This window comes from Mytilus galloprovincialis, chromosome 6, assembly GCF_965363235.1.
Source record: "Mytilus galloprovincialis chromosome 6, xbMytGall1.hap1.1, whole genome shotgun sequence".
NCBI classification, from domain to species: Eukaryota; Metazoa; Mollusca; class Bivalvia; order Mytilida; family Mytilidae; genus Mytilus; species Mytilus galloprovincialis.
In genome coordinates this window covers 47875899-47889600 of record NC_134843.1, presented here as the reverse complement: position 1 = coordinate 47889600, position 13702 = coordinate 47875899, and the positions used below count along the sequence as shown (strand labels likewise).

Below are 13702 nucleotides of genomic sequence, written 5' to 3'. Positions count from 1 at the left end.
CTACAGAAGGGGTCATAAACCTTAATGTTCTTGCATTAATTTGTACTGTAGTCCTGTCATGTAATGTTGTTATTTTAGTTTTATATTTAACATTTCCATTAATGCGCGAGGTTTGGCTGTGCGCAAAACCGGGTTCAACCCACCGTTTTAACTTAAAATGTCCTGTACAAAGTCAGGAAAATGGCAGTTGTTATCTTATGGTTCGTTTCTGTGTGTTACATATTATTGTTTCTGTTGTGTCGTTGTTCTCCTCTTATATTTGATGTCTTTCCCTCAGTTTAAGTTGGTAACTCGGAATTGTTTTTCTCTCAATCGATTTATGAATTTCGAACAGCGGTATACTACTGTTGCCTTTCTTTTATCTATAACCGAAAATGTAAATTTGCGGTTTATAATCAGATTATCCGTTATTTCTAAGCGTAACGTACATTGAAATAGAACTGGTATTCATACATTGCATTATCTGAAACAACTTTCAACTTTAGTCGTATATGATATAGTGTAATAATGTATGTTTTATACACAATTTTTGAGACATCAATCAATCATTCAATCAATCAATATCTTTCAAATTATGTTCTCCTTTTCTCGTGACAGATATAAGTCAACATTATTATATGAATAGAGGTGACCAAATAAACTTCTATACAGTTTGGTGAATTATTTTTTTTATTACAAAAACGAAAAATCATTAATTAATTATGAAATCATACTTTTTTCCAACAGTCGTTGCTGATGTTTATCAATCGTTGTAATTGATTATTGTGTATACATCATAGCATTAGGTTATCTGCTTTGACGTGCCATATCTATATCTTATGATAGATTTATGTTCAAACAATCAGCACAACTTTTGCATTTTGTAAATCTTGTTGATAATAATATATGCATTCTTAGCCAAAAGATAAGGTTTCCATTCATTTATTCAATATAGAAAAATTGATTTCCCTAAAATATGAACAAGCATATGCACATGTTTTGTTTTTGATCGGAGAGATGATTAGCTGATAATAAAGGGAGTTATTCGGTAATACAAAGATAGGAGTTCCCATAAGAGAACGAATCTTCAGTTGCACGTAAATTTTTAAGATAATTTAAGACTCAGTCGATAGCACAAAGAATTTCAATTCGGATGCTTTTCGTATCAAATTATGCCGATAGGACAAAAATCATTAGTTAAAAACAAGAATTCCAAAAAAATTACAAAGTAGACAGCTACACAATATAAAAGTTCCAAGCAGCGACATAAAATCAAACACACATTTAGGACACGTATTGCAATATGGTAGTCACAGTTGCTTTTGGACAACAGATTTCCCCCTCATAAATCCATTGAGCACTTCAAATCTACAACCTTTTTTTTATTGAAAGTAATTTTACTGTCAATTTTACAACAGCATTAAATATAAGATAACCATAAAAGTTCATCTTATTGTATTATACTGATAGTATGCATCGTATTCTTGTACTGTTGCATACACGTATGGTGTTACTGAATTATGATTACATCATTGGCTTGCCCCTGACGGACTTAACTGAAAAAACGCACTAAGATTTGAAACATATTTTTGACTTTGGCTTGTAGTGAGGTTGCATAAAAAATTGAGACTCTGTCGAAAGCACATATAATTTCAATTCGGATGCTTTTTGTATTACTCTAGTATGTCGATAGGACAAAACTTTTTTAGTGAAAACAAGAATTACAAAAAAATACAGCATTTAAAACAATTTTTATAGCATATAATAATTGCAAGATATCATTTAAAATCAGTCAATAAAATTGGCGTTTTATGTTTTAAAATGCGGACCAAAAATCATGGTAATGTGCACGTGTGTTAAAACCTGGAAACCTCGAAATAAAGTAAAATATTTTACTATTTGCTACAAGATGAAGAAATGTTGCGACTTAAATAATACAATATATAACTGCAATTAAAATTCGTGTCACTGGACTTTTTCATAAAAATCGTAATAATTTTAAACACAAAATAAGAGCTCTAATGTGACCATACAGTGTTTGTGCATGGAACTATACTCATTTGAAAAAGTCATTATCAAAACGCAACAAATATAATTGCAAATGAAATATAAATAACGTATGTCGAATATGAAATACAAAGATTAGACGTTATCAAAACTTTTAAAAACAATAGGGATGATAATCAATCCAAAACACAATGCATATTTGCTATTGAAGAAAGATAATGCAAAAACTGCAAACAAATTGAAGATGAAATTCATTTCTTTTTATATTGTAATAGAAACCAGAATAATAGAAAAGTTTCTTTTGATTTTCGGATAAATGAGAATGTACTTTATAAATTTAAATGACATAATAATATAAAATAACATATATACTCAACCCAAGATCACACATTCAGGTAAATAATTTAGGATCCTTTTAAAAACAGTCCATTGAACTGAGGACAGGGGACTCTTGAAATATTTACTTCTATTATGTATATTAATGATCTTGTTGTTATTGTTTATTTTCATTTTGTTATGTTGTGTCACATACTATAAATATGTAGTTTTATGGCAATAAAAGATTGATTTGAATTGAATTGAATTGAAATAATGTTGCTTTTTTTATATTTTAGCTCCACCTGGATACAAGATTCATTTGTATTTCTGGGAATGGTTTGAAATCGAAGTCAGTCAAGAGTGTAAATTTGATTATTTAGCAGTCCATGATGGTCCATTTAGTTATTCACCAAAGATAGCAAAACTATGTGGCAATGAATACCCATCCAAAATAATAACATCGTCTACCAGGTTTATGTGGTTACAGTTTGTCAGTGATAAGAACTTGGGAGGAAGAGGATTCAAAGTTACATACACATTTGTAGCACAAAGTGGTATGTAAATATATATAAGTTTTAGGTATCAGTGGTAGATGTTTATAGAGGGACTATAATTTAGCATATTTGCATGCATGATGATATTATTTATCTTGTAAAAAATATTTCCTTTCTCAATTTATACTGTATACATTACAACAATTTTTTTTTACCTTTTTATTAACATTATTCTACTTGGCGGCATTTGTTCATGGTTATGGTTGACTTTTTGAAATTATTTAACATCTCACAGCAGTATATATTACTGTTGCCTTTATTCATTCACCTTTTTTAATTGATTTTGTATTTACATTGTGTCATAGATCAAATTTATATAGATTTATGGCACACGTATAGATTTCATTTCACTTATTGACAACTTTTTAAAATTCTTGAGGAACCAACTCTAGTTTGATTGAGAGTTCCCTTCGGAAGGACGAAATTCATAAAATGTTATTTTTACCAGCATACCTGATCGCAGTTGATAAACTAGGCGTAGAGATAGTTTTTGTTAAATCAATATCACTAAAATGACTACTCCACCTAATGTTCTACAGCATGGTTATGAAGAAACGATTCTAATTGATATGCACCTAGCAAGTCCGTTGTCTCAGTTTCTAATTTTAAAATAGAAACATTTTGACAATAAAAAAAACACAGTTTTGTTTAACTTTGTAAATCTGGAATTAATACTTGTTTTGTTCTGGTCCGTGATATGACACTTACTGGTGGATGTAACTTTGAAATTATGTGGCGGATGATGCGTCAGAGTAGGATGATTATGCGCTGTAATTGATGTACCTGTTTTTATCCTGTTTGGCGATCAAGTAATTTTGCTGCTGTCCGTCAGTTTTATTCTGGCCTAAATTATGAGACTTATTGAACTTTGTAATACTACCTGTATATATAAACGGATAATAGGACGCAACTTTTATGAGCATGCACATGGTGCAGCTGTTTACTTCACGATGCTTGTCATTCTACCATCATGTTTAATCATTGAAATATTCAATTGAAATATTTGCAATCGGGCGGTTGGCAATAAACAGTCAATAAATGAATTACAAAAACACAAACATTTAAATTTCATCTTGTTTTTTGCGCTCAACTTTTAACGTTCAATTTGAAATTCGAATTCTGCAATGAATAATACTCGAAATGCTTTTTAGGAAAATTAGAAAACAGAAAATCTAAATAATGTGTGCAAGTTAGCATGCCAGCTCTATATTCATTTTCAGTCTGTAAAGTACATTATTCTACCTGAACACTTTTTTTGCTCTTTAGAGTATAAACTGATTGCCAGTAGAGAAGCAGCAAAGGCAGTTTGAATTATTTGGTTCCAACCGACAAAGAATCGAAACCAAGCGTCCGTGCTCTCATGTGAACCCGCCAACCCAGGACCATATATCGTAGAAAATGTGTTTGATGGAACAGGAGCGATGATGCAACAACCTATTGTCGTTAATAATTTTGTTTTAATAATTATGTTAAGCGTGTAAAAAACAACACAAGCACACTGCACAGATGTATTACTTTAAACAGTTTGTAATGTTTAGTGTTGTGAGAATACATTTTTGTATTCGATGATAGATTTGTTAAAATCCTTTTCTATTTGATTTTGACTATGATATATTATATTGTCTTGATCTTTTCAGGATATAAAGAAAAAGAAGAAGAACAGAAAGGTAGGACTCTTGTTTTCCTAGAAATCATAAACACATTTATGAGATAAGGAAACTATAATAAATATTGTTTTAACGAGACAATGATACAATTAATTGGCAACATAGGTTATACGAAGATGCCAAAGTTGATTCCAAGAATACCAGAATACTATGTTCGCATGTCTATGCAAATCTTGTCTAATTCTCATTCATGTGAATTACAATGTCAATGTTGGTACATGTGTCGTGGTTTGTAGATATTTTTCTGCTGACACGCCTGGTAACGATACATAAGTTGTCTGATATGTGTAAGCTAATTTTTTGAGTCATTAACCCACTTTCTGATACCATGAGTTTTATATTTTTTAAGATGTTGAATTTTTTTTACATGACGTGCGACAATTTGTGAAGGCTTCATTTCTATGTAACACATTATTGATGTTAAACGTCGACTTTTAAATTCATTTAAATTCTGGTCATTTGATGATTTAATTTATATCTTTGATTAAAAAATTTGAAAATACCGTAAAAGATACATACAATATGCATGAACAAATATAAAGTTTTGATAGTTCCTGTACTACAATTTAATATATGAATAATTAATTTCGAAACAGTCCAAAGGCAAATATTAGAATTGTGTTAGGGATGTTAGAAAGTAAGCTCCTGTATAGAACATGTGGTTATGAGAAATGAGGACAATGAATCCAATAGTTTTGACTGACATAAATGTCAATATTACTTGTAAATGAAACTTGCGTTTTTATTTTTCATAATTAAACATTTTTTTTATAAACTTATTACCAACAGCTGAAAAATTTCTTAACCGGCCTACTTGCGGCTAGCAAACTGTTAACGAAGAGTTTTTGTGAATTCTTATGTTTGTGTCAAATATTTGGTGCTTTAAATCACAAAAGGGAAGCTGCGATGATCTTCTCGTTCACATACTATATATATGTTCTTACTATGTTATAATAAACCATGCTTTCTTTTTCTTTCTAGTTTGTAGAATACATTACGATAAAAAGGTAGGACCTGAAGGAGAAATAACTTCTGACATGATTCCATTTGCTGATACATCGTCCCCCGGATATCCAGTTAATAAGCCTATTGACTGCACATGGGAAATTGATGCAGAACGCCACTCAAAGGTATCTAGCTTATAGTAGCACATGCATGCATTTAAATGTTGTTAGAGCGTATTGTATTTTCAAAGATTTGATATAAAACAATAATAAAGTGCTTTTATTTTGTCTTCTAAATATAATGAACTTTTCTTCCGATGATGTAATAATATCATTCGGTCGATTGACAGGAATGCACTCCATTTGGTTTTGTTTACTTGTATTTATTCGAATTGGTTTCATTATCAATGCCGTCTGGCTTTTGTCAGTCTAGTATGTTTTTATTTATTTTATGTTTCGGAGTTTAGTTTGACGTCCATTTTCGCTGAACTAGGTCTGCTCCTTGTTCGGTTGTTAATTGTTTCTTTGACGCATTTCCAATTTCCATTCTCAAGTTTACCTATATATATTTCCTTTATAGTCGTGTAATGAAATACATGATTTTAATCCATTACAAATATAACTGTATTTGTATTGCAGATAGCTCTTGCACAAGTGACTACATATTTCCATAGCGCTGGGAACTGTGGACTTAACAAAATAGAAATTTATGATGGGTCAACTTTAAATAAAGATAAACGAAAACAAAACTGTGGTCCTGGTCCATTCGAGCCATTTGAATCGAAAACAAATAAAGTATTTGTTCGAATCTTTGGCAGCAGTCTAAATTACAAACCAACGATAAATCTTCTATTTACAAAGTTTTATAAAAGTAAGTATATTTTAGTATTTAGTATTTGTGAAGGAATGAAATAATAGTAGCCGGTTCAAGTTTCTTGTTGGTTTAAGAACAGTAGTTATGTTTATTTTTATGAAGAAAAAAATCTGTGCAAATAAAATATTTGAAATTTATTTTCTGTCTTTAATATAATCGTGAGGTTTACAATGTTGTTTGTCAGATACTTTATATTAAGTACAACATTGTAAACAAGGTTTTACTATCCACGTCATCTGGTCGATGATGCATAGTTGTCTCTTTGATAATCCTTCCACATAAATTTATTTTTTGTCACTAATTTGCATGATATCTTTTATCTGCACTAGATGATGCGTCTAGAATTTGCATAATATCTTTTATCTGCACTATGTGTAGTTGCTAGAATAACTCTGGTGTGATGATGAAATGCGTCATGACATACATTGTATAATTTTTTTCTTCTTGTAATATTTGTCAGGTAATTAAACAAGTTTTGTCGGTATTTTTCATCTTTACGTAATTCAATTTTTCAGACGAAACTTGCAATTCCAAACATTTTTCTTGCAATGGAAGATGCATCAGCAACACTCTTGCTTGCAATGGAAAGATTAACTGTCCAAGTGGATTAGACGAAGAAAACTGCGATCTGGATGATAGTGAGACTGTTGGTAAGCACTATATATCTCTCACAGATTTCTGAGTTCTTTGCTTTTAGTTATCTGTTTAGCATATTCTCTTGGAACATCTTTTTGAATTGCAATGGTATTCGGTACTGAGAAATGCGTCTGCTCAAAAATTAAAATTACGCTTTATAAATTGTGTTCATCTGAAGTGCTTTTCTATATCAACCTTCATCACGAACGCTCAAAGCCAAAAATATGAAAGCGATGGATTCATAACTACAAAAGCTATATCTTATGTGATGAAAGGAGTGTCGTTACGTAGCTTAGTCATATATTTCATGTTTATACATATTTCATATTTTCATGCTGCTATACACTTCCACAGTACTTGTGTCAAATTTCCATTCGTTTGATGTGTTTGAGCTTTTGATTTTGCTAATTTTCGTATGGACTTTCAGTTTAGAGAATTTTCCTCTGAGTTCAGAATTTTCGTTATTTTACTTTTTCTGTAGGCACACATATAATGTATAGTATGTCTTACAAAATCTTGTATCGATGACTAAAGATAAACACAAGATATGATTCGGTCATTTATTAAATGTTTTTTTTTCGACCAATAAATTAAAGTCAGTGAATTTTATTTTCAACGTTACTGAACATTTATAAGTGGAATCATAGATAAAACAAACTTAAGAAGATAAAAAATGATAATTGGAAATAAAGTTTTATTGAAATGATGTACATTTTATTTTCTTATACTGAACACCAATATTGGGCTAAGACTAGTTAAGCATTGTGCGACAACAGTGAATCGAAGAAAATCGACGAAAGCTCATTTTTATTTTTTAAAACATAACTCTTTGTAAAATAAATGTCGTCATGATGAGGTTTTTTTTAGGATATACGTGTAAATAAGGAATCTAATAAATCATTATGATAGGATCGATTTGTGTTTTTACTTTGGCACCTTTGCCTCTTCTGTCTCAGACAGAAATTCAACAAGAGTCGATGATAATATCTAGACATGATTTTTTTCAAAGGGGATTCGTTGTTAAAATTCTGCATTGATATATAATTGTTTATTAATGAAAACGTTTAATTGTGATAGGGACATTTTCTGTTTACTAAAGTTGTACTTGACTGACATACTTCCTACCAACTATGTGAATTGTTTCAATTTGTAAAAATGATTCTTAATATTATTACTATTTGCAAACAAATAGTGGACAGTTTTATAGAATACAATGAATCTCTCCTTTCTGATGTTATAGCATCGTTTCCTGTTAATGTATTGTTAATATCTTCCACATTTTCTGATTTTCTTTTATTCTGTAATTTATAACATAAAATATAAGTTCTGCATCTAGTTTGATAAACAGATTAAAAACGTTTTGTAATATATTACAAGCAGTAGGTTATTCGTAGGAGGCAAGAAAATAAAACGGTTTCCGTACACAACAGATGTACAATCGTGATGATTAATTAGACTAAATATTTATCTATCTTAATCTACCATTCATTTCATACAGTAGTTATTCTGATTTAAACTGACACCTCTGCAGTCATACACTTTGTTCATGTGGAAAGCCAGATGGCTTAGCCCGGAAGATTTCAATTATAAAGATAATACATGGAAATTAATATTTTCTTCATGTCCATGCAAATTATCCCCACCTTTCATCATAACAGATGCTGCAATCAACTATGATAGGTGTATTTATTGTTTTAAAGGTACCTGTAATCGCAGCAAAGTTAAGCAAAGTTCTACATGTTATTAACGTCTTTTCAAATTAAGAAACTGGAGTCGTTGTATCAACATTTCGTTTGTATTTTAATAGAGGACAAAATCTAATTTACCATGGAGATTATCTCCAAAAAAATGCTTATGTATGACCTCTGCTGTTAGGTATGACCTGGTGTAAACATAAATATAAACAGAATACAAAGGCAAGCACATGCACAATCGTATAATTACGATTTTCCAAGGCCTGTTTGATTTCAAGTCATTATAAAGTAAATCTCCGCTTTACTTATTTGTATTTTTTGTGGGCAGATTCAGTCAGCGAAGAGAGCTCCGCGGCTGCTGCCTTGTATAAATACACAGGCTTAGACCGCGCAAAAATATACTTGAATTTTTTTAAATATATTTACTTTGCTATATTTCAAACGTTCTTGAAACATAAGCGACACCATTATTCTCAATAATGCTGCGAACAATTGCCAAGATAAATTACGTTAAATCGTTGTAAATCAGTCAGGGCCTGGAACTTCAAAATCAGTTAGGACCATTATCAATTCTACTTCATTCTATTCGAGAAATAATCTGTTATGTTTGGTATTCTAGTCACATTTTCAGAATAACTTTACAGAACTTAAGAATAGCAATCTTCACCAATTGTTTATAATTCCTGTCGTTTACTAATCCATCTGTATATTCATGCTCTGTAATTAAGAAATTAATTGTATTTTCAATGCTCTGCCAATCTTTTTTTTTGTAAACTGTTCTTTCATCTTATTTACTTTCTATCGAAAAAAACTCGTTGGATAAAATTGCTAAGGTCGCTTTTTCTATCATACACTACGGTATCGCTTGTCATTTTTATGCATCTGGAGTTTGTCTTTCAAGCAGAGATAATTGAAAAATGAAGTCAAGAAAAACATATAGAATCATCGTTGAAAAATATAAGTGCATATAGTCTTTGATTCATGGCCCTTTTGGTGCATCTGGTTTTCAAAAAAAAAATACACCGATATACTCATAGTCTGTCAATGAATATCTCAGAGATATTAAACGTTAATCAATAGTGCAACTTTCTTATTTCTTGTTGTTGCTTTAAAAAAAAAAGAAGTCTATTATTGTTTTTTTTTTTCAAAATTGTTTTTATTGTACCTGCTATATAGATGGATTGTAAACTTAACCATACTTTCGAGTGAAAAAAAAATGTTTATATACATGGCAATTAAAAGTCAGTTGCTGAATGTCTTGTTGGCAATCATACCACCTTCCTTACTTTTGTAAAGCAATTTTAAGTAAATATTTCAAGAGTCCATTTTCCTTAGTTCTGTTGACTTTAAAAAACCTTGCTTGTGACATAGGTTCAGGAGTCATTTTAACTACATCTGTAAAAATATACTTTTTTTTATATGTAAGAAAGATAAAAGTAAAGTAAATTTACAATATCGTTAGTTACTTTTCTTTGTTTTTATTTATAGGTTTAGGCTTTGAATCGCTACCATTACATGCCATCATTATTGGAGCTGTAGGTGGTGTGCTAGGAACCATAATTGTTATCGGGGTATGTCTAATTTGCCGTTACAGAAGCCGAAAGCGACAGAAACAAAGGCAGGAACAACGTGATAAATTAAAGGAAAATTTTGAAATGTCCAACATAAGTGCTAACACAACTTTACTAACGAAAAAGAATGCCGGACAACCTAACTATTTTTCACTACCACGTCAGCATCGAAGTGGAGGCCAAAGAGACTATATACGTAGGGACAGTGGTACCAATTCAAGTGTTCCTTCAGAGGGCGATGTTCCAGATCACAATTCTGACCCAGGGAATTATAAAAAATATTTAGTCATGGATCAATATTTGGACGAAGAACCTTGTCCGTCAGTTTATAGTCAAGGTCCAGTTTTAACGACTATAATTGAACGGCATGATGTGCCAATGCAACAACAGGAAATCGATGGGTCATACGGTTGGACCGGATATGGATGGAAACCACCTCAGTCTGATAATAAATCGCCAATGAGTCTGACAGAGAACATTGCTAAATTAGCACAATATAACATTCCACAAAAAACTTTAAATCCAGACTATAAAATGTATACATCGGATCCGAAATATGAAATGTATCCAGAAGTACGATTCAATATAGGAAAGGATTATTCCAAATTAAAATATCCGCATCCTCAACATCAACCAGAAATCACTACACCTACGAAGGAACATCAGAAAAGTTTTAAAATGTCCAGCCCTCATCCTGACATTACTCGAGATTTAGAAGTTACGTAAAACTATATGAAAGGTTAATGAAAAGACTTTGGAGAACATATTGATATTGCTTCGTCAAAGTAATGACTTGTTATAACAAGTATACGAAGAACAGAACGTTATTAGGAACAAAGCAATCCTTAGACTCTTTACTCGATCAACCAAAACAATTGTAAACATTTGGTTACAATAAAAAGATAGCGAGTTTTAAGTGCACCTATCAGATATCCAAAATATTGTTTCCATGAAAGAAGGCTGAGAGAATTGTGACTAACTACTAGTTTTCATTGCGCATTGTATTATAGCATTATGTTTTAATAGCATTATACTGATGAAGAAAAGGACACTAAGCAAATCAAATGTGACTGATTGTGAATACATTCACCCATATGTAACCAAATTTTGAATTTTCATTACAACCACCACCAAAACGAAAATATTTTTAGATGACACTTTTAGCTACTCCAAAATACACCAAAATGGCGTTTTAATTCTTGCAATAAGTTCGTGGTTTTGTCTTGTGTTTTTGGTATTTCATGGCTATTACCACGACTCATTGTGCACTGTAGACGTCCGTATATATCCGTCTGTTGATTTATTTATCACAACACTTTGTTTATATCAAAGTTCTATTAATGGTTTCAAAGTATAAACAATATATCAGAACTATTTTAACAGATAATCAGTAACTAAATATAAGTAGATAAGTATCATATAAGTATACGTTAAATTTCATCTTAAAGACTGTAATAATATCTAAACTGATAGACATATATATTGTGTCGAGAACATGATAGTACCAACCCAAAAAAGTATGACCTTGCATAAAATCTAATTACTAAAGTGGGAAGGAATTATTATTCCTATCTCTTGAAATCATGCATATACTAAACACTAAAATGTCTCGCCAGTAATATTTCAATTATTTCAAATAGCAATACACTTCAGAGGAGGATTTAGAGGGGCAGAGGGCCCGCACCCCCTCCTTTTTGGGGAAAAAAATTCGGTTGCTTATATAGGGAATCACTGAAGCGTGACTGGAGCGGGCCCCCTCTTAGGCAGTTAGTGGGTCCCCACTTATTAAAATTTCTGGATCCGCCAGTGCACTTTGAAACTTATAGTAATGTCACAAGAAATAGTGTTATTTCAAGTGTACGTTAATTTATTAATAAGTTAAAAGAAACAACAGTTGCGTACATTTGAAAAACTTGTTGACCTGATAAAAAAAATCGTTGCAGGCGAGACAAAATTTAAACGAATCTTCACAATCTTCAAAATAAATCACCACATATGATAATTCTTTTTAATAGTTTGAGCATAGTATTTTCGAATGTCTTATAATTCTTTGCCATCTGGAGAATTGTATTGATAAATGTATAAGAAAATTGAAGAAAAAAACCAATATCGTGAATTTTAAGTACAAAGGAACTAAAAATCTTGTGCATTTGAAAAAAAATGTGTAAAAACAAAAGTGACTTTTTGGTTTGACGGTTGAAAATCATTCAATCATTTATTTCTCTGTTTCGTTTATATTGTAGAATCTTTTACAGCTATTGAGAGTGGTGGTATTTTTATACATTTACTTCAGTCTCGTGATTTTTGCATAAATGGATCATGATATTTTTATTAAATTTATATTTAGAATTAACCATGATATTGTTTATTTATGAATTGTGAAACACGAGATTACAACTATTGCATCATAAAAAAACAAAACAGACAAAAACTAAGAAAATAGTTTTATCAAAACCAATCAAACAAAAGCATATGTATAGTTTCAAATACAGACGCGAGTATATACCTTCAAACATTCGTAAAGAGTTCCACAGAACGCTCTGTCTCGTCTGCCATTACTGTTCTCAGTGTAAAAGTGTGATATTGACTGTAAAAAAAACAAATTTTATTAATCAATAAAATAAGAGGAAGATATAAGAGATCGAACTTTTTTTTATTCAGATGCTATTTCTTGATCTTGAAGATTTTGTTCAAATTCAAAACATTCCACGAGAGTCTGATGTCTGTAAAATATTATCCCAGACTGTATGTTAATGTTTACTGCCAAAGAATTAAGTCCATTTATTAGTAAATTACGCAAAAATGCAGAAAAACATTTATAAAACTTGGATTCAGACATAATCTTTTAATCATAAAAAGCTTCAGCAAAAGTTTCATAAAATTACAAATGATGAGGGCTTGACAAAGTTAATAGTGTCTAAAAAAGACTATTTAAACTGCAAATAACGAAGTCCTTTTATCAGTTTATATAATAAGGGAAAATAAAATACAAAAAAAAAGTAAAATTGAGAATGGAAATGGGGAATGTGTCAAAGAGACGACATCCCGACCATAGAACAGACAACAGCCGATTTGATATGTTTTTTGTCGACTCGATCGTCTGTATTGTATACCAATTTTACCGACTTAACATAAATAAATTTGATTTGAATTGATTTCATTCATTTTGAAATTTATCAAATTCCATGAAAATTTGACAAAGTTTTTCCTCGAAAAATGTCAAACGCTCGACATTTCATTGTTTACTAGCCAAAGTGTCAGCGGAGATGTGAAATTGAGTTTGACTATACATTATTGTTGGAACTGTCTAGTATAACCTTATAATCAGCATAAAAACAAATTTTTCACTAAAAAAAACAAAGAAACACTATATTCCGTTTTGGGACTCTGTGTTTTCAAACACAACTGAATATGTTACATATAACATTTTCGTTTTTAAGTTTTCAATGTAGACTATT

The 13702-nt window shown here is 30.8% G+C and overlaps 1 protein-coding gene across 1 annotated transcript in view; it reads left to right on the top strand.

The window, feature by feature from the left end:
* The window catches only part of LOC143079737 (neuropilin and tolloid-like protein 2), a 34671-nt gene extending 22074 nt beyond the window's left edge, over nt 1-12597 (top strand). Inside the window, exons 4-9 of the mRNA XM_076255290.1 lie at nt 2601-2858; nt 4496-4525; nt 5507-5655; nt 6109-6340; nt 6859-6993; nt 10162-12597. Of these exons, the coding sequence (XP_076111405.1) occupies nt 2601-2858; nt 4496-4525; nt 5507-5655; nt 6109-6340; nt 6859-6993; nt 10162-10970 (1613 nt within the window). The 3' untranslated portion in view covers nt 10971-12597. The remainder of the gene's footprint in view (nt 1-2600; nt 2859-4495; nt 4526-5506; nt 5656-6108; nt 6341-6858; nt 6994-10161) is intronic.
* Nucleotides 12598-13702: the final 1105 nt, after the last annotated feature.